Here is a 19,881-nt window from a genome sequence, read left to right as displayed (position 1 = left end):
AACTGAAAAGAATAATTAGTAAACGCACAATAGCAGAGACCAAAAGTCTATTATCTATGATGTCACCGCCATCTTCCCTTGAAGTAGCACTGTCGTTGTTCATGACGATGATGTCACCGCCACCTTTAGTTGAAGCAGCACCGTCGTTGTTCATGACGATGATGCCACCGCCACCTTCAGCTGAAGCAGCACTGTCGTTGTTCATGACGATGATGTCACCGCCACCTTTAGTTGAAGCCATCTTCACTTGAAGCAGCACTGTCGTTGTTTATGACAATGATGTCACCGCCATCTTTACTTGAAGAAGCACTGTCGTTGTTCATGACGATGATGTCACCGCCATCTTCACTTAAAGCAGCACTGTCGTTGTTCATGACGATGATGTCACCGCCACCTTCAGTTAAAGCAGCACTGTTGTTGTTCATGCCGATGATGTCACCGCTATCTTCACTTAAAGCAGCACTGTCGTTGTTTATGACGGTGATGTCACCGCCATCTTCACTTGAAGCAGCACTGTCGTTGTTTATGACAATGATGTCACCGCCATCTTCCCTTGAAGTAGCACTATCGTTGTTCATGACGATGATGCCACCGCCATCTTCACTTCAAGCAGCACTGTCGTTGTTTATGACAATGATGTCACCGCCATCTTCCCTTGAAGTAGCACTATCGTTGTTCATGACGATGATTTCACCGCCACCTTTAGTTGCAGCAGCACTGTCGTTGTTCATGACGATGATGCCACCGCCACCTTCAGTTGAAGCAGCGCTGTAGTTGTTCATGACGATGATGCCACCGCCACCTTCAGTTGAAGCAGCACTGTCGTTGTTCATGACGATGATTTAACCGCCAAATTCAGTTGAAGCAGCACTGTCGTTGTTCATGACGATGATGTCACCGCCACCTTCAGTTAAAGCAGCGCTGTTGTTGTTCCTGACGATGATGTCACCGCTATCTTCACTTAAAGCAGCACTGTCGTTGTTCATGACGATGATGTCACCGCCACCTTCAGTTAAAGCAGCGCTGTTGTTGTTCCTGACGATGATGTCACCGCTATCTTCACTTAAAGCACTGTCGTTGTTTATGACGGTGATGTCACCGCCATCTTCACTTGAAGCAGCACTGTCGTTGTTTATGACAATGATGTCACCGCCATCTTCCCTTGAAGTAGCACTATCGTTGTTCATGACGATGATGTCACCGCAATCTTTACTTGAAGCAGCACTGTCGTTGTTTATGACAATGATGTCACCGCCATCTTCCCTTGAAGTAGCACTGTCGTTGTTCATGACGATGATGTCACCGCCACCTTTAGTTGAAGCAGCACCGTCGTTGTTCATGATGATGATGCCACCGCCACCTTCAGTTGAAGCAGCACTGTCGTTGTTCATGACGATGATGTCACCGCCATCTTCACTTAAAGCAGCACCGTCGTTGTTCGTGACGATGATGCCACCGTCACCTTCAGTTGAAGCAGCACTGTCGTTGTTCATGACGATGATGTCACCGCCACCTTCACTTAAAGCAGCACCGTCGTTGTTCATGACGATGATGCCACCGCCACCTTCAGTTGAAGCAGCACTGTCGTTGTTCATGACGATGATGTCACCGCCATCTTCACTTAAAGCAGCCCTGTCGTTGTTCATGACGATGATGTCACCGCCACCTTTAGTTGAAGCAGCACCGTCGTTGTTCACGACGATGATGTCACCGCCACCTTCAGTTGAAGCAGCACTGTCGTTGTTCGTGACGATGATGTCACCGCCACCTTCAGTTGAAGCAGCGCTGTTGTTGTTCGTGACGATGATGTCACCGCCACCTTTAGTTGAAGCAGCACCGTCGTTGTTCACGACGATGATGTCACCGCCACCTTTAGTTAAAGCAGCACTGTCGTTGTTCATGACGATGATGTCACCGCCATCTTCACTTAAAGCAGCACTGTCGTTGTTCATGACGATGATGCTACTGCCATCTTCACTTGAAGCAGCACTGTCGTTGTTCATGACGATGATGTCACCGCCATCTTCACTTGAAGCAGCACTGTCGTTGTTCACGACGATGATGTCACCGCCACCTTTAGTTAAAGCAGCACTTTCGTTGTTCATGACGATGATGCCACCGCCACCTTCAGTTGCAGCAGCACTGTCGTTGTTCATGACGATGATTTCACCGTCACCTTCAATTGAAGCAGCGCTGTCGTTGTTCGTGACGATGATGTCACCGCCACCTTCAGTTGAAGCTGACGATGATGTCACTGCTGGTATATCTGGAGGCAGTGGCGGCAATAACAGTTTTAGTCTGCCTTGCTGCAATGGGTCCAATGTCGGCTATTTCTTAGTCCTGTGAAGAGGTGAGCTCCTGTCAGTCACAAAGCAGACACGTTCCCCAAACACCGTTCGTGTGTGCTCGGTACGGTTTGTTAAACATGACCCTGCTGTGAAGCATCACACATCGAGACATCCACTGCTGGTCACCTCACTGCACGGAACATCGGAACATGTATTTTATGTTTTATAAACCGCCATTTGAAAGGCGTGTTTTCTGTGCCATTATTTTTTCATTTATCTTCATGCAGTGTGTGTGTGTGTGTGTGTGTGTGTGTGTGTGTGTGTGTGTGTGTGTGTGTGTGTGTGTGTGTGTGCGTGTGTGTGTGTATGTGTGTGTGTATGTGTGTGTGTGTGTGTGAGCGTTTATGTGTGAGTTTGTGGGTGTGTGACGTTCATGCTCTTGCTTTCAGTCCAGGTGTTCTGTCGCTCAAATGAAGCGACCCTTTCTCACAGCTAGGAACTGAAAAGAATAATTAGTAAACGCACAATAGCAGAGACCAAAAGTCTATTATGTAGAGGTTACATGCCGAGTCTCAGTGATTATTAAAAATAATGGGCGAAGTTAGCGGATCATGAAAAATGCGAGCTTCAGCGAGCTTTTTCATGACCGCGAACTGAGACCATTATTTTTAATAATCACTGAGACGAGGTGTGTAACTTCTTTATTCCACCTTTGTCATTTTGTAATCAAAATAGGTGTTTTTTGATGCCAAAGTTCGGTCAAACCTTATCTCTCTGTCCGTGTGCCTATGCACTTGGTATCAGATGCGCGGAGGAGTACTTTGAAGTATAGTTCCATCCAAATATTTCGATTTTGATGGTATTGCACAACAGTGACTTGATTATGGAATAATTTCGTATACATTTTGCATTTCATATCCATTTTGATTGCACCATACCTATTCAATTGTGTTATTTTCATATTTTTGTTATTGGTACCGAAATGTACTCAAACCAGTTCAGAACCCTGCCTCTTCTTTTACGGAGGAACGTACTATTTTGGAACTATCCAAACATGCATGCACGAACACCATGAACACGGTTGCATGTTGCCCGATCGGAGTCAAACTTGACGCCGACAGACGAAGGGAAGAGAGAGGTGCATCCAGAAAACACTACTTTTGGTTCTTTACACCCTTCAATAAACCATGGAGGTGTTTCGTGCTCTCCGAAGACCGATTCTCACAACCTTTTCCAAGTATGCGTCTGCTTCGACCACGTGACTGCATGGCGTCATTCGAATGTTTGAATTACGGATTGCTACATTGAGTGTTCTTGCCGCAGGTGAGCTCACAATCAAGTTTGTCAGTCACGTCATCTTGCTAGTATTGTCTGTTTGTCATAGACCTCTTCGTATAAGTTTTTCGGTGAGAGCAAGTTGCGTGCTGCCTTTCAAAGTCGAGTTTTGGTCGGAACTTCGATAAAAGCAAACCGAATTTGAAAGTTTCTGACTGTTTTTGACGATCGTACGGTTTTACTATCGCTTTCACTTTCACTGAAAAGAAAACGGAATACCTGTTGCATTTTGAGGCTGTGCCGCGCTATTGTTAATATGTGTGTGTGTCAGATATTGTGCGTGTATGTGTGAGTGTGTTCTTACAAATGTCTGTGTTTGTTTATTATTTCTTTGTTCTTCAAATAAGGATGTGTATCTATTGTTAGGGGCAGATCTGTCAGATCTGAGATATATTTTATGTTGAAGATATATGCTGGTGCTTTTCATGGTGAGGAATAAATGGCATTGAACAAATTAGAAAGAGTCAATCACTGAACCAGTCATAACATGAAGCAAAAATACATAACTGTCAACACTTTTTCAAGCAAAGAAAGTATTTTTACTTTAACTACAACAACCATGCAAGCTTTACAGTTCAGGTCATTTGCTGAATAGATGTTGCACAACATTTGGTAACTTCATGCCCTATAATTCTTTCATTGAAAATAAAAGAGTGAAATCTTTTTGGTTTGGCACAGAAAATCAGAATGACAGATGTTGGAACTTGTATCGATGAAAAAAATTCATGCTAAACCCAGACAGAAATATTGTACAATATATACTCTGTCGACAAATGAACATAACTTTAATACCAAGCAAACTTACTTGGGAATATATATTTCAGCTGTTTTAAGTATGGACTGATACTTTTCAGGGAAATATACTTTGTAAGTTCATTATTTTGTAACACGAACAAATCAGAGATACATATTACTAGATCATTCGGCACAAATTACCTCATGTTTAGACCACATGGAGTGTCTACCTAGTATTAAAAACTGCTAAACACAAACACTAACTTTTATTAAGAAATAAACAACAATAGCACAAACACCTTTAAGTATAACTGTATAAGAATTAAGATCCAGTTCATAACAATTATTGGAAGAAACTGTAACGACTAGCTGTCATAGTCAAACTCAAAGGTGAAGAATAGATAATAAATTTGGTGAAACTTAATTGTGTTACAATTCAAAAACCTGATCAATGTTGATGTGCCACCCATTCACTACAACAAAAGTACAAGTTAAACATTGCTCCATTTCAATGACATTGTCATGACTGATTTAGTGAATTACTTGTTCTGTTGGCTAACACTGATACTGTGGGTTGTTTCTTGTGTTTTGTTGATGTTGATAGTGATGGTGCAGTTGTTTAGATTGCCGGAAAAAATTGATTTTATGTCTTTGTCAATGTCATCGCCTGTGAGGTTTTCGAGATCAGCTGCTGATGAAACTGTGTGCTGTGCTGGTCTGACTTGTGTTTGTGTCTTCGCGATTTCAGTAGAGACTTGATTTGAGGGTGTTTGGTAGCTTATCAGTTTAGAAATATTTCTGTGTTGTTCCTGGGTGATTGAAGAGTACGCATTCAGACTGTTCAGATTTTTGTGTCCAGAAATCTGAACAATGTGTGTGGGTGGCACATCGTTTGACACCAGCTTTTGAATCATGGTTTTTCTGGCAGAATGGTTTGTAATTCTTTTTGAACCTTGAAGCCCTGATTTTAATGCCATTGTTTTCATGATTGCACCAATTTTCCTTTTTCCTATCGGCTGTGCCCGGAACCAAGTAGACTCTGGGGTTGGCTCCTTCACAGTTGTTGTTGCGATGTAAAACGGATCATCTGCTCCGCTGCAGTGGCTGGGTCGTCTAGCTGAGTACTCTTTGAACAGCTCCACGGGACAGCGGTCTGGTGCTGCTGGCGTTGCCCATGCGCGTGGTGGTACTTGCCTGATGTTCGCTGTGTTGGGGCCGGTTCTTGTTTTGGTAGCCCTTTCGTTGTACCTAGAAAGAGTGTAAACAAGCCGTGATTTCACGTTGATGCTTGTTTGTAAAAAACTACAATTCTTGACACACACAAAACAAACACACAGAATGGGATTTAATCAAAGTTTGGCATTATAAATAATTTTTCCTTCAAATTTGTTTAATCAAAGGTGCAATAAATAGGTTACACACCTCATCTCAGTGGATGTTGCAAATATTGGTCTTGGATTGCGGTCGTGAAAAAGCTCGCTGAAGCTCGCCTTTTTGTGATGGGCTTCTTTCGACTAATATTGACTGAGACTGGCGTGATAGTTTATTAGAAGCCATGCTTTGTATAATTTATTAAAGTAGGTGTGGCACTGGCATTTTATCTATAGAACAGGATTAAAAATGATTATACTTACTCAAGGTATTCCTCCCCGAAGGGGTCGGTCTTGAGGATGACATCACCCCATCGCATGTTTCTATGGGCCGTAATGCCGCGGAGACCAAAATGAGTGGTGTTGTACCACCAGAGACCGTTGATGATGGCTTCTGGATGGTGAGTCCCTATCTGTCCGGCATCGTAAATCTGCTCAACTTCTCTGTCGGACAGCGAAGAAGCTTTGTTCGGCACGTTGCCTTTCCCATCAGACTTTAAAACCTTTTGTTTGGCTGCTAGGGCATCTCTAGTTTGTTGAAACGCAGGATCGTTCATGATGTTGCAGGGGTACTGTTTTCTTTTCAGGAAGCGCTGAAAACTTTGGAAAAAACCTCTCAGTGATCCTGGTTCGTAGGACTCGCCGTTTTCTTTCGTGATGGTTATGAAGAATTTGGACAGGATTGCATTAAGTTTTTCAGGGCTGAAGTGTTCAATTTTGTGTTCTTCATCTGGCATGGTGGAGCTGATAAAACTGAACAGTATGGTCATGTTTGATTTGGTTTTCTTCTGTGTGTTTTGATTTGCGCTGTTTTCAATGAACGCTTCCACGTCATTGTCTTCAATTGCGATGAATTTTCGCTTTGGAGTGTGAGAAAAAAACTCTTCCTCTGGCTTGTTCAGTTCTTCAACAACTTCTGGGGGCAGGGTTGGGTTTTGTGTGGTGTGGAGCTTCAGGATTCGACTTCCATTGCTGATTTTTGTGAGTTCATGCTTGAGACGAATGATATCTGACCCTTTTGTTGTCTTTATGTGGCATTCCATGTACCCCATTGGTCTTCTTATGCTAGTGATCACACCATCTTGTCCCCCGATTTCCCGCACAGAGTCTCCCACCTTGTAATGAACCGTCGCTACCATGATTCTTTGGACCGTAGCAGACGCTCGTTGTTTTTTTACCCGTTTGCCTTGTGTTGTAAGAGTCAAATTGTGTGTGATGTTTGTTTTTGTTTGGCAAAACAGTGTCGGAAAACTCTTCATATTTATGTATTTGAATATTTGTGTGCATGTGATTGCGTGCGTTTTTCTTTTAAAATGAAATATTGCTGATTATCGATACGGTAATTATTCGAGAATGTAGGTTTGTTTACGTTGTCGCGAATTTGTGAGAGTAGTGGTCCTTGTTTCCGGAAGTTAGAACCGGAATCAAACACGGTCTCTACGGGTTTGGGCCATGCTGAGGTACATTGTTTCGAAGAAGATCGATTTTGCTTGACAAAACAACCGAATTCATGGCCTAAAAATTCAGTGTGCATGTCTTAAAGTGTAATTATGCTAGTATAACTTCGCTATTTGCGTAGTGTTTGCACCATAAAGGTACGCTATCTGCATATTGACGTTTTAAACTTTTCAATCGCTCGAAAGTAGTTCCGATAACTCTTGACTAAAACCCCATGAGCTAACGAGGATTCAAGGCTGTTGCTGGCTCGTTATTTGTTTGGTTGCTGGGTCATTATCGAAAAATAACTAGCTCTACAAGTTTACAGAGGTAAAGAAGCAGAGGGGGGAATAATTATGATTTCACCGCCACCTTCTGTTGAAGCAGCGCTGTTGTTGTTCATGACGATGATGTCACCGCCACCTCAGTTTAAGCAGCGCTGTTGTTGTTCATGACGATGATGTCACCGCCACTTTTAGTTGCAGCAGCGCTGTTGTTGTTCATGACGATGATGTCACCGCCATATTCACTTGAAGCAGCACTGTCGTTGTTCGTGACGATGATGTCACCGCTACCTTCAGTTGAAGCAGCACTGTCGTTGTTCATGAGGATGATGTCACCGCCACCTTCAGTTGAAGCAGCGCTGTCGTTGTTCGTGACGATGATGTCACCGCTACCTTCAGTTGAAGCAGCACTGTCGTTGTTCGTGACGATGATGTCACCGTCGCCTTCAGTTGAAGCAGCGCTGTTGTAGTTCGTGATGAAGATTTAACCGCCACCTTTAGTTGAAGCGGCGCTGTCGTTGTACATGACGATGATGTCACCGTCGCCTTCAGTTGAAGCAGCGCTGTTGTAGTTCGTGATGAAGATTTAACCGCCACCTTTAGTTGAAGCAGCATCGTCGTTGTTCATGACGATGAAGTCACCGCCATCTTCACTTGAAGCAGCACTGTCGTTGTTCATGAAGATGATGTCACCGCCACCTTCAGTTGCAGCAGCGCTGTTGTTGTTCGTGACGATGATTTCACCGCCACCTTCAGTTGAGGCAGCGCTGTCGTTGTTCATGACGATGATTTCACCGCCATCTTCAGTTAAATCAGCACAGCCGTTGTTCCTGACGATGATCTCACCGCCATCTTCAGTTGCAGCAGCCCTGTCGTTGTTCGTGACGATGATGTCACCGCCACCTTCAGTTGCAGCAGCGCTGTGGTTGTTCGTGACGATGATGTCACCGCCACCTTCAGTTGAAGCTGACGATGATGTCACTGCTGATATATCTGAAGGCAGTGGCGGCAATAACAGTTTTAGTTTGTCTTGCTGCAATGGGTCCAATGTCGGCTATTTCTTAGTCCTGTGAAGAGGTGAGCTCCTCTCAGTCACAAAGCAGACACGTTCCCCAAACACCGTTCGTGTGTGCTTGTTACGGTTTGTTAAACATGACCCAGCTGTGAAGCATCACACATCGAGACATCCACTGCTGGTCACCTCACTGCACGGAACATCGCAACATGTATTTTATGTTTTATAAACCGCAAAATGAAAGGTGTGTTTTCTGTGCCATTCTTTTTTTATTTATCTTTATGCAGTGTGTGTGTGTGTGTGTGTGTGCGTGCGTCTGTGTGTCTGTGTGTGTGCGTGTGTGTTTGTGTGTGTGTGTGTGTGCGTGTGTTTGTGTGTGTGTGTGTGTTTGTGTGTGTGTGTGTGTCTGTGCGTGTGTCTGTGTGTCTGTGTGTGCGTGTGTGCGTGTGTGTTTGTGTGTGTGTGTGTGCGTGTGTATGAGTGTGTTTGTGTGTGTGTGTGTGTGTTTGTGTGTGTGTGTGTTTGTGTGTGTGTATGTGTGTGTGTGTGTGTGTGTGTTTGTGTGTGTGTGTGTTTGTGTGTGTGTATGTGTGTGTGTGTGTGTGTGTGACGTTCATGCTCTTGCTTTCAGTCCAGGTGTTCTGTCGCTCAAATGAAGCGATCCTTTCTCACATCTAGGAACTTAAAAGAATAATTAGTAAACGCACAATAGCAGAGACCAGAAGTCTATTATCTATGATTTCACCGCCACCTTCTGTTGAAGCAGCGCTGTTGTTGTTCATGACGATGATGTCACCGCCACCTTCACTTCAAGCAGCGCTGTTGTTGTTCATAACGATGATGTCACCGTCACCTTTAGTTGAAGCAGCGCTGTTGTTGTTCATAACGATGATGTCACCGTCACCTTCAGTTAGAGCAGCGCTGTCATTGTTCATTGCAATTATGTTACCGCCATCTTCAGTTAAAGCAGCGCTGTCGTTGTTCATGACGATGATGTCAGCGCCACCTTCAGTTGCAGCAGCGCTGTTGTTGTTCATGACAATAATTTCACCGCCACCTTTAGTTGAAGCAGCGCTGTTGTTGTTCGTGGCGATGATGTCGACGCCATCTTCAGTTGAAGCAGCACTGTCGTTGTTCGTGACGATGATTTCACCGCCACCTTCAGTTGCAGCAGCGCTGTTGTTGTTCATGACGATGATTTCACCGCCACCTTCAGTTGAAGCAGCGCTGTTGTTGTTCATGACGATGATTTCACCGCCACCTTCAGTTGAAGCAGCGCTGTTGTTGTTCATGACGATGACTTCAACGCTACCTTTAGTTGAAGCAGCGCTGTTGTTGTTTATGACAATGATGTCACCGCCACCTTCAGTTGAAGCAGCGCTGTTGTAGTTCATGACGATGATGTCACCGCAACCTTCACTTGAAGCAGCGCTGTTGTAGTTCGTGACGATGATGTCACCGCCGCCTTCAGTTGAAGCAGCGCTGTTGTAGTTCATGACCATGATGTCACCGCCACCTTTAGATGAAGTAGCGCTGTCGTTGTACTTGACGATGATGTCACCGCCACCTTCAGTTAAAGCAGCGCTGTTGTTGTTCATGAGGATAATGTCACCGCCATCTTCACTTGAAGCAGCACTGTCGTATTTCTTGACGATAATGTCACCGCCACCTTTAGTTGCAGCAGCGCTGTCGTTGTTCGTGACAATAATGTCACCGCCACCTTTATTTGCAGCAGCGATGTCGTTGTTCGTGACGATGATGTAACCGCCACCTTTAGTTGAAGCAGCACTGTCGTTGTTCATGACGATGATGTCACCACCACCTTTAGTTGCAGCAGCACTGTCGTTGTTCATGACGTAGATGTCACCGCCATCTTCAGTTGCAGCAGCACTGTCGTTGTTCGTGACGATGATGTCACCGCCACCTTCAGTTGCAGCAGCGCTGTCGTTGTTCGTGACGATGATGTCACCGCATCCTATAGTTGAAGCAGCACTGTTGTTGTTCATGACCATGATGTCACCACCAACTTCAGTTGCAGCAGCGCTGTCGTTGTTCGTCACGATAATGTCACCGCCATCTTCACTTGAAGCAGCACTGTCGTTGTTCATGACGATGATGTCACCGCCACCTTTAGTTAAAGCAGCACTGTCGTTGTTCTTGACGATGATGTCACCGCCACCTTTAGTTAAAGCAGCACTGTCGTTGTTCTTGACGATGATGTCACCGCCACCTTTAGTTAAAGCAGCACTGTCGTTGTTTTTGACGATGATGTCACCGCCACCTTCAGTTGCAGCAGCGCTGTTGTTGTTCGTGACGATGATTTCACCGCCATCTTAAGTTAAATCAGCACAGTCGTTGTTCATGACGCGGATGTCACCGCCACCTTTAGTTGAATCAGCACTGTCGTTGTTCATGACGATGATGTAACCGCCACCTTCAGTTGAAGCAGCACTGTCGTTGTTCATGACGCGGATGTCACCGCCATCTTCAGTTGCAGAAGCCCTGTCGTTGTTCCTGACGATGATCTCACCGCCATCTTCAGTTGCAGCAGCACTGTCGTTGTTCGTGACGATGATGTCACCGCCACCTTTAGTTGCAGCAGCACTGTCGTTGTTCGTGACGATGATGTCACCGCCATCTTCAGTTGAAGCAGCGCTGTCGTTGTTCATGACGATGATGTCACCGCCACCTTCAGTTGAAGCAGCGCTGGCGTTGTTCGTGACGATGATGTCACCGCCACCTTCAGTTGAAGCTGACGATGATGTCACTGCTGGTATATCTGGAGGCAGTGGCGGCAATAACAGTTTTAGTCTGCCTTGCTGCAATGGGTCCAATGTCGGCTATTTCTTAGTCCTGTGAAGAGTTGAGCTCCTGTCAGTCACAAAGCAGACACGTTCCCCAAACACCGTTCGTGTGTGCTCGTTACGGTTTGTTAAACATGACCCCGCTGTGAAGCATCACACATCGAGACATCCACTGCTGGTCACCTCACTGCACGGAACATCGCAACATGTATTTTATGTTTTATAAACCGCCATTTGAAAGGCGTGTTTTCTGTGCCATTATTTTTTCATTTATCTTTATGCAGTGTGTGTGTGTGTGTGTGTGTGTGTGTGTGTGTGTGTGTGTGTGTGTGTGTGTGTGTGTGTGTGTGTGTGTGTGTGTGTGTGTGTGTGTGAGTGTGTGTGTGTGTGTGTCAGTCCAGGTGTTCTGTCGCTCAAATGAAGCGATCCTTTCTCACAGCTAGGAACTGAAAAGAATAATTAGTAAACGCACAATAGCAGAGACCAGAAGTCTATTATCTATGATTTCACCGCCACCTTCTGTTGAAGCAGCGCTGTTGTTGTTCATGACGCGGATGTCACCGCCATCTTCACTTGAAGAAGCACTGTCGTTGTTCATGGCGATGATGTCACCGCCACCTTTTGTTGAAGCAGCACCGTCGTTGTTCATGACGATGATGTCACCGCCACCTTCAGTTGAAGCAGCACTGTCGTTGTTCATGATGATGATGTCACCGCCATCTTCACTTGAAGAAGCACTGTCGTTGTTCATGATGATGATGTCACCGCCATCTTCACTTGAAGCAGCACTGTCGTTGTTCATGATGATGATGTCACCGCCATCTTCAGTTGAAGCAGCACTGTCGTTGTTCATGATGATGATGTCACCGCCATCTTCACTTGAAGAAACACTGTCGTTGGTTTTTTTTTTTTTTTTTTTTGACCTCAGTTGCATGCAGGCTGCTGTAACCCTTCTTTTTTTTTCTTTTTTTTTTGACATCAGTTGCATGCAGGCTGCTGTAACCCTTCTAGTGGGGCTCGTATGTTGCAAAATCATTCAAATCATGCAACAAACACCAAATTTAGCAAACATGAAGAGTTTTATGTGCTTAACAAAACCTGATACAGAGCCACCGCGAAAAATTAAAAAATAGGTAGTTTTTAAACAATTTTTCAAAATGGCCGCCAGTGTAAACGGTTGGGTATGTTAGGCATATTTCACTTCATGTGATTAACAGCAAATTTGGCGTAAATGGACATTTGCTTTTGCTTAACAAAACCTGATACAGAGCCACCGTGAAAAAAATTAAGAAATCAGTAGTTTTTTAACAATTTTCAAAATGGCCGCAAATGAAAAGGGTATTTAGGCATTTTTGATGCCACAAGACATTCTCTTGCAATAGAAACTAACACAAAAACATGTTTAAACAAAACAATACATGTATATTGTGCAGAGAATGATTGGACGGTGTGGGTGGCAGGGTTGAAGAATTGTGGATTACCTAAACTGTGCAAAAATAAATATATTGCACCAATTTTCATACCAAAACGAAAACATTAATTCCTTTGCTGTTGTATTCAATTTATGCTATTGAGGGCACTCAACTTGGCTAACTGAAACACTTTTAAGATAAAAGGTGGCCTTTACATGGGTTATTTGACTGCCGCCCAAATAAGGCTACTCCCAAAATAAAAGTTAAAACTGATAAAAATTTAATGTATCAACTCAAAAGTCAACTAAAATTCATAATCGCTGTATTTCGAAAACGTTGTTTGTTCTCATGTGTTTACACAACTAGCACATTCCGGCAAGTGTCTATACTCAAAAGAAACTTTGGCAGTACTTGAAACAACCATCTGTCATATATATGTTACAGGCATTAAGTGAAACCAGGCATTACGCGTAATGCCTAAAATGTTCAGGCATTACACGTAATGCCTGTGACCACTAGGCATTACACGTAATGCCTAAAAATACCAGGCATTACGTGTAATGCCTGAAAATCATTGTCAGGCATTACACGTAATGCCTGAAACCTGTTACAGGCATTAAGTGAAACCAGGCATTACGTGTAATGCCTGAAATGTTCAGGCCTGTGACCAGGCACTACACGTAATGCCTAAACGTATATAATGCCTGAAACCTCTCTGCAATTGTCGTTGGTGAGGTTTCTGTTGATGTTTGTTGGTGGTTTGTGGGTGGTTTGTTGGTGGTTGGTCGTGGTTGGTGGTGGGTCGTGGTTGGTTGGTGGGTGGTGGTTTGTTGTTGGTTGTTGTTGTTGTTGTTGCATTGAATCAAAAGACGGTCCAGGCGTCCTACTTTCAGCTTGGGGCATTGCACCAAAAGACGGTCCAGGCGTCCGACTTTCAGCTTGGGGCATTGCACCAAAAGACGGCCCAGGCGTCTGACTTTCAGCTTGGGGTATTGCACCAAAAGACGGCCCAGGCGTCTGACTTTCAGCTTGGGGCATGTCGATGTCTTCATTTGGTTACAATAATGCCTTTTGTAATTCTTCCTCCGTTTCGATCAAGTCTATGATCCCATCGGGCAACGTTGTTGATCTCAGACCGATCTTGGCTTCCGTGCCAAACATTGCTTTAAATGGCGATCTGCCTATACCGGCGTGGTGACTCGTGTTCTTTCTAAACTGGACAAATTTGATGCCAGCAGTCCAGTTCGTAGTCTTGTTCTCGCTCATCCATGCTACCAGCATATCCTCCCTTTGACATTATAATTATGTGTCAATTACTCTATCAGAGACAGCATTGGAGATAACCCGGTTTCAGTATTGTTTCACGATAGACGTAGAGCTGAATACCAACACTCAAATCTGTTTTTGACAAACACCATGTTCAAACAAACGTCGAGTAAACAATTGTTCTTTTTCATTATCCTCCATGGTGACGAATAAGCAACTGGTGAAAACTCGACTGGAAATATTGGACCTCGGCTTTCCATTGTGACATGCACTCACACTTACGTGAAATTCAAACTGTGGTGAACACTATGTCAGAAATACATTATTTTGCATTGCAAACCATCACTCATAATCGCAAAATAAAATGTGCAATCATTTCAAAGCTCACTTGATCGAATGTCAAGTTACTATATTCACACCATGACATTTTGTCAACACTTTGTCCTTAACAAATGTTCTCACCGTCATCCAAGAGGTAATGGATAACTGTTCAGTGCAATAGGCTTTTATGTTGTGTGTATTGCCTGAATTGCTTCAGGCAATAAGCGTAATTTTGAGAGACAAATTTTGGTCACAGGCATTACGCGTAGTGCCTGAACATTTCAGGCATTACGCGTAATGCCTGGTTTCACTTAATGCCTGTAACATATACATGCGAAGTCAAAAATATGTGGGATGTAAGTCAACAAACCTGTGGCAGTTTTTAAAATATTATTTCGTGAAGATTTGAAAGTGTACTCAAACGGTTGAACTACGCCTCGTGTGTAGACACACATTCCTGAAAGTTTCAACGCAACCCACTTGGTCATTGCTAAAATACATGGATTTTAGTTGACTTGGGTATCCCTCAAATTTGACACATAAACATCTCATCCGTGAGATCGACACATATACATCAGTAGGTACAATTGCACAACACTAGAAATATGCAAGATGGCAAAATAAAACAACCTGTTCTGGATGGATAATCAAGTTGACTTTCTCTTCGTATACAACAGTGACCCAGTTGTGCCTTAGGAATTGTTGTCGGCTTTTTAAAAGGTACCCGAAGTTTTTGTCACATCTCTTTGTCACGTCAAGGGTATATCCTTATTTTGACGGTGTAAATGATGATCTAAAAAAAAAATGTGCCAGATAGCGAAGATGCTGCGAGCCTTTAATGGCATAGACAGTTTGAATAAAATGACACAGGAATAAATGTTTGAGTTGGGGGTATGAAAATGGGTGCAATAATATTTTTGCACAGTTTAGATGCTGACAGTTTTCACAGGCATGCAAGCACATTTGCAGAGAGCTGTGCTCTGCAGTCCTTCTTTGCAGCATTTGCAGAGTTTTGTTGTACAGCTCTTCTTACAGGCACACCTCATGAGTTCTCGGCACACGCTGGATACCTCTTGAAAGCTCGTCTAGAATGACTCCCACTTTCCAGCCTTGAACTGCCAGCCCACAGAGTTGGGTAGTCTAATAGGTAGATGGCTCTTCTCAATCTCATGTCCTGCAGCAGCACCTCACTTGTAAGGGGGTTATGGGCAATTTGGTAGCTCTTTTTACTGAAGAGGTACCGTCTAGCACTGTTTACACCCAGTACGTTGCTGGTTTTGTCCTACAAATGTACACCAAAAAGCTCTTGTGCACTCAGCTTACAAAGAGGAGAAGACAACCTGAAGAAAGTTTGAGTGACGTCTTCAAATGCTTGCCATACTTCCCAAGCCTTCTGTTTCCCCAATACCATTGAAGAACGACATAGTGTCACAGCCTGTACGGCTATGCAAAATGGGCAGACAGGGTAACTTTTCTTGGCCAATGGCTTTGGCAATGCGGCGATACACTTCACGAGCAGAAAAACGCAACACAGCTGGAATGAGAAGCAGACTGTCTGGCCTCCTCTACATCCATGGTGTAGGAAATCAGCCTGGGGTACCCTTCACACAAAAGATGAAATTAGTGACATTTTTATTTGAATGTATTTGAATAATGTTTACTATCTCAGAGAGTCGGTCAAAGCCGGGTTAGCAAGCCTTCACACAACAGACCAAAATGAAAGAAATTTTTATTTCATGAATTCGTATAATTCTTACTGTTTCAGGTTAAAAAAAAAACAGTTTCCAGTGACCAAACTGATTCTGGAATCTTTCTGACCACTACATTTATTCGCTTCAAACAGTCGCTAACAGAATTTGACCATAGTGAGGGTACGTTAAACCCATCAAATTCACAGAGGTCGCTTACAAATTATGTGCAAACATGTTCCAATTAATACAAATAAAAAAATCTTACTGTTAAGCTAGACAGGATGTATTAGGTAACAAACCTTGATACAGTAGTACTAGTGAAATCAGCTCCCTTCTGTGGCACCGGAATAATTGCAGAACGCTTGTTCCCATGAACCGGCATGTGGTGTAACTCTTGTGTATCCTGTAAAAATAAAATTCACACCAATGCACGGTCAACTTAAAATAAGCAAAAGGATGAGAAACAAGCAACAAACCAAAATTGTAAAACTCAAAGAGCGGTACCTCTTCATTTTTCAAAACCACTTATCTCATTTGATTAGCATAAACTGTATGCCTTTGTCTGTTACCTACCGTCTTTGAAAGTTTGATCACAACACTGTAAAGATCAGTGGAGTGTTTTTATCTCCAGCTGGTCATCCTACTATCTGGCCTACCCACACTCAGTTTTTGACTCTACCCCTCCCCACCTCAGCCGTTTAGAGACTTATGGAAGTCCTTTAACGTAGGCAGGACTAATTATCATACCATGAACAATCTCTTTCTCCTCGCCTTTTATTCAAAGTTCGTTTAATCTGTTTAAAATCACCAGCGTGGCGATCATGATTTCCTTACTTGTATTAATCAACAGATAGATCTAGATCTATCAGCATCACAATCCAGCTAATGAGCTATTGCAAGATTAAACAAGCATTTCAGCGCTTCACCCGATGAATAACAGACCCCAGGGGAGAATTAAACAGTAAAATGATGTGACATTGGTGAATGGATGCGTATTCTTGAAAACTTACCTTCAGAAACGTTGTTTTCGCTCAAATCAAAACACGCAATGTTACGGAGGCCGCCATCTTGAATGTTCATTCTGCGGATATAAAAAATTCTAAAAACGATCAAATTAAATACCAGAACACAAAAATACCCATAATAGTATTTATGTCATGCATGTGTTTTCAGCAGACAACTTCTGGTGCATGGTAAACCATTGAATTTTACATTTGAGGGTTGGGAATATTTACTGCTGAGCGCTTTTGGTACGAACTTCGTCTGCTGTAAATGCAGCCTTTTATTCCCTATCAAAGACAAAAAAAGCGATTTCTGAAGTGGCTCTGTATCTGAAATCCCTTAAATAATTATAAGGAACAATATCACAAAGTATGATGTTTGTTGCAAGATGTGAATGATTTATTAGTGCGTCTGCAACATACGAGCCCCACTATTCTTTTTTTTCTTTTTTTTTGACCTCAGTTGCATGCAGGCTGCTGCAACCCTTCTTTTTTTTTGTTTCTTTTTTTTTTGTTGGGCGGGGAGCATCCTTCTTCATGGGTCTTTTTATTTTTTATTTTTTCTACTTCTTTCCGCTTATCCTTAATACCTAGCCTGGACATGTATTCATATGATGGACACTCTTCAGTTACTCTAACGTTACAGCTATTTCATTCACCTTTGCTATGTCTAGTAGTTTGTGCGTTTGTTTGCGTGTATGTGCGTGTGTGTGTGTGAGTGCGTGTGTGTGTGTGTGTGTGTGTGTGTTGTTGTTGTTGTTGTTCCCATATTTCTGTTAAGTAATATCATTTTCAGCGGGACAATACATAACAAGTTAATTAATCCAACGCTCGATGGACAAAGGCGAGAATTTACAAATTACCAATTACAGTACTAGTTTTCAGCACAGCATCATACGGCGCATATATAAATAACTTTACATTAACAGCACTATACTACTATTTATCTATATTCTTATACACAGTTCAATTTTACTAGAGATTTCGAAGTCGAGCTTGGTTCTGAAATAAGACCTTCATGTTAGTTTTTGGATTTCCGTACTTAAACTGGCTTATGCACATATTCGATATCAATATAAGGTGATTAATTATGAAGGTTTTCTCTCTGGGGATATCACTGTCGTTGTTGATGACGATGATGTCACCGCCATCTTCACTTGAAGCAGCACTGTCGTTGTTCATGACGATGATGTCACCGCCACCTTTAGTTAAAGCAGCACTGTCGTTGTTGATGACGATGATGTCACCGCCACCTTTAGTTAAAGAAGCACTGTCGTTGTTCATGACGATGATGTCACCGCCACCTTTAGTTAAAGCAGCACTGTCGTTGTTCATGACGATGATGTCACCGCCACCTTTAGTTGAATCAGCACTGTCGTTGTTCATGACGATGATGTCACCGCCACCTTTAGTTGAATCAGCACTGTCGTTGTTCATGACGATGATGTCACCGCCATCTTTAGTTGAAGCAGAGCTGTCGTTGTTCATGACGATGATGTCACCGCAACCTTTAGTTGAAGCGGCACAGTCGTTGTTCATGACGATGATGTCACCGCCATCTTCAGTTGAAGCAGCACTGTCGTTGTTCATGACGATGATGTCACCGCCACCTTCAGTTGAAGCAGCACTGTCGTTGTTCATGACGATGATGTCACCGCCACCTTTAGTTGAAGCAGCACTGTCGTTGTTCATGACGATGATGTCACCGCCATCTTCAGTTGAAGCAGCACTGTCGTTGTTCATGACGATGATGTCACCGCCATCTTGGGGAACGTGTGTGCTCGTTACGGTTTGTTAAACATGACCCCGCTGTGAAGCATCACACATCGAGACATCCACTGCTGGTCACCTCACTGCACGGAACATCGCAACATGTATTTTATGTTTTATAAACCGCCAATTGAAGGGCGTGTTTTCTGTGCCATTATTTTTTCATTGATTTTCATGCAGTGTGGCGTGTGTGTGTGTGTGTGTGTGTGTGTGTGTGTGTGTGTGTGTGTGTGTGTGTGTGTGTGTGAGTGTGTGTGTGTGTGTGTGAGTGTGTGTGTGTGTGTGTGTGTGTGTCAGTCCAGGTGTTCTGTCGCTCAAATGAAGCGATCCTTTCTCACAGCTAGGAACTGAAAAGAATAATTAGTAAACGCACAATAGCAGAGACCAGAAGTCTGTTATCTATGATTTCACCGCCACCTTCTGTTGAAGCAGCGCTGTTGTTATTCATCACGATGATGTCACAGCCACCTTTAGTTGCAGCAGCGCTGTTGTTCATGACGATGATTTAACCGCCACCTTCGGGTTGAAGCATGCACAGCCATCTTCACTTGAAGCAGCACTGTCGTTGTTAATGACGATGATGTCACCGCCACCTTTAGTTGAAGCAGCACCGTCGTTGTTCGTGACGATGATGTCACCGCCACCTTTAGTTGAAGCAGCACTGTCGTTGTTAATGACGATGATGTCACCGCCACCTTTAGTTGAAACAGCACTGTCGTTGTTCATGACGATGATTTAACTGCCACCTTCAGTTGCAGCAGCGCCTCACCTTACTGATTTTGGGGGGTGTCCTAGGTCTCCGGTACACTGCATAAAAACTAATTGATGAAAAATGAAACTCATTGTTTCAAACGGTAGGGGAATGAATTACCTTTCTGGCAATATACTTGATTTTACTATAACTGGCCGCATCACAAAGTTCTACAGCTAAATGTATGTGTTTAATTTTTGATGTCGATTAGTGTAGAAGTATTTATTTACTCTTACCAGCAGTCGACACGCGGGGATACATATGCCCTTTGACCTTTCCTTGGGGATATCCCGGGTATTAAAAATAGAATACGGGATTGTGGGAAAGATGTTCAAGGGCACCACGCACTATATTCGATTTTTAATACACGACTCAAAACCTTTGGGATAAATCAAAAAGAA

At 43.3% G+C, this 19,881-nt stretch overlaps 2 protein-coding genes across 6 annotated transcripts in view; one reads left to right on the top strand and one right to left on the bottom strand.

Moving 5' to 3' along the window:
* LOC138974336 (mitochondrial import receptor subunit TOM70-like) overlaps nucleotides 1–19,881 on the top strand; it is a 554,410-nt gene that overhangs the window by 234,732 nt on the left and 299,797 nt on the right. The gene's annotated exons all lie outside the window — the stretch shown is intronic.
* Nucleotides 4,111–6,874, bottom strand: LOC138974332 (uncharacterized protein KIAA1958-like). Its single transcript, XM_070347053.1, has 2 exons — nucleotides 5,993–6,874; nucleotides 4,111–5,606 (listed from the first exon to the last, which is right to left on the bottom strand). Exons 1-2 carry the CDS (start codon nucleotides 6,865–6,867, stop codon nucleotides 4,898–4,900), a joined length of 1,584 nt encoding a protein of 527 aa, XP_070203154.1. The 5' UTR covers nucleotides 6,868–6,874; the 3' UTR covers nucleotides 4,111–4,897.

The sequence above is a fragment of the Littorina saxatilis genome, linkage group LG8, assembly GCF_037325665.1.
Source record: "Littorina saxatilis isolate snail1 linkage group LG8, US_GU_Lsax_2.0, whole genome shotgun sequence".
Taxonomy (NCBI): Eukaryota; Metazoa; Mollusca; class Gastropoda; order Littorinimorpha; family Littorinidae; genus Littorina; species Littorina saxatilis.
This window is presented reverse-complemented; position numbering and strand designations above follow the sequence as displayed.

What these genes read in the sequence shown, in the direction of transcription:
- LOC138974332 (XM_070347053.1), bottom strand. Translation starts at nt 6,867, where the DNA reads ATGGTAGCGACGGTTCATTACAAGGTGGGAGACTCTGTGCGGGAAATC. An exon ending in TTCGGGGAGGAATACCTTGA is followed by an intron (nt 5,607 to 5,992) that starts GTAAGTATAATC and finishes CACTCTTTCTAG; the next exon opens with GTACAACGAAAGGGCTACCA.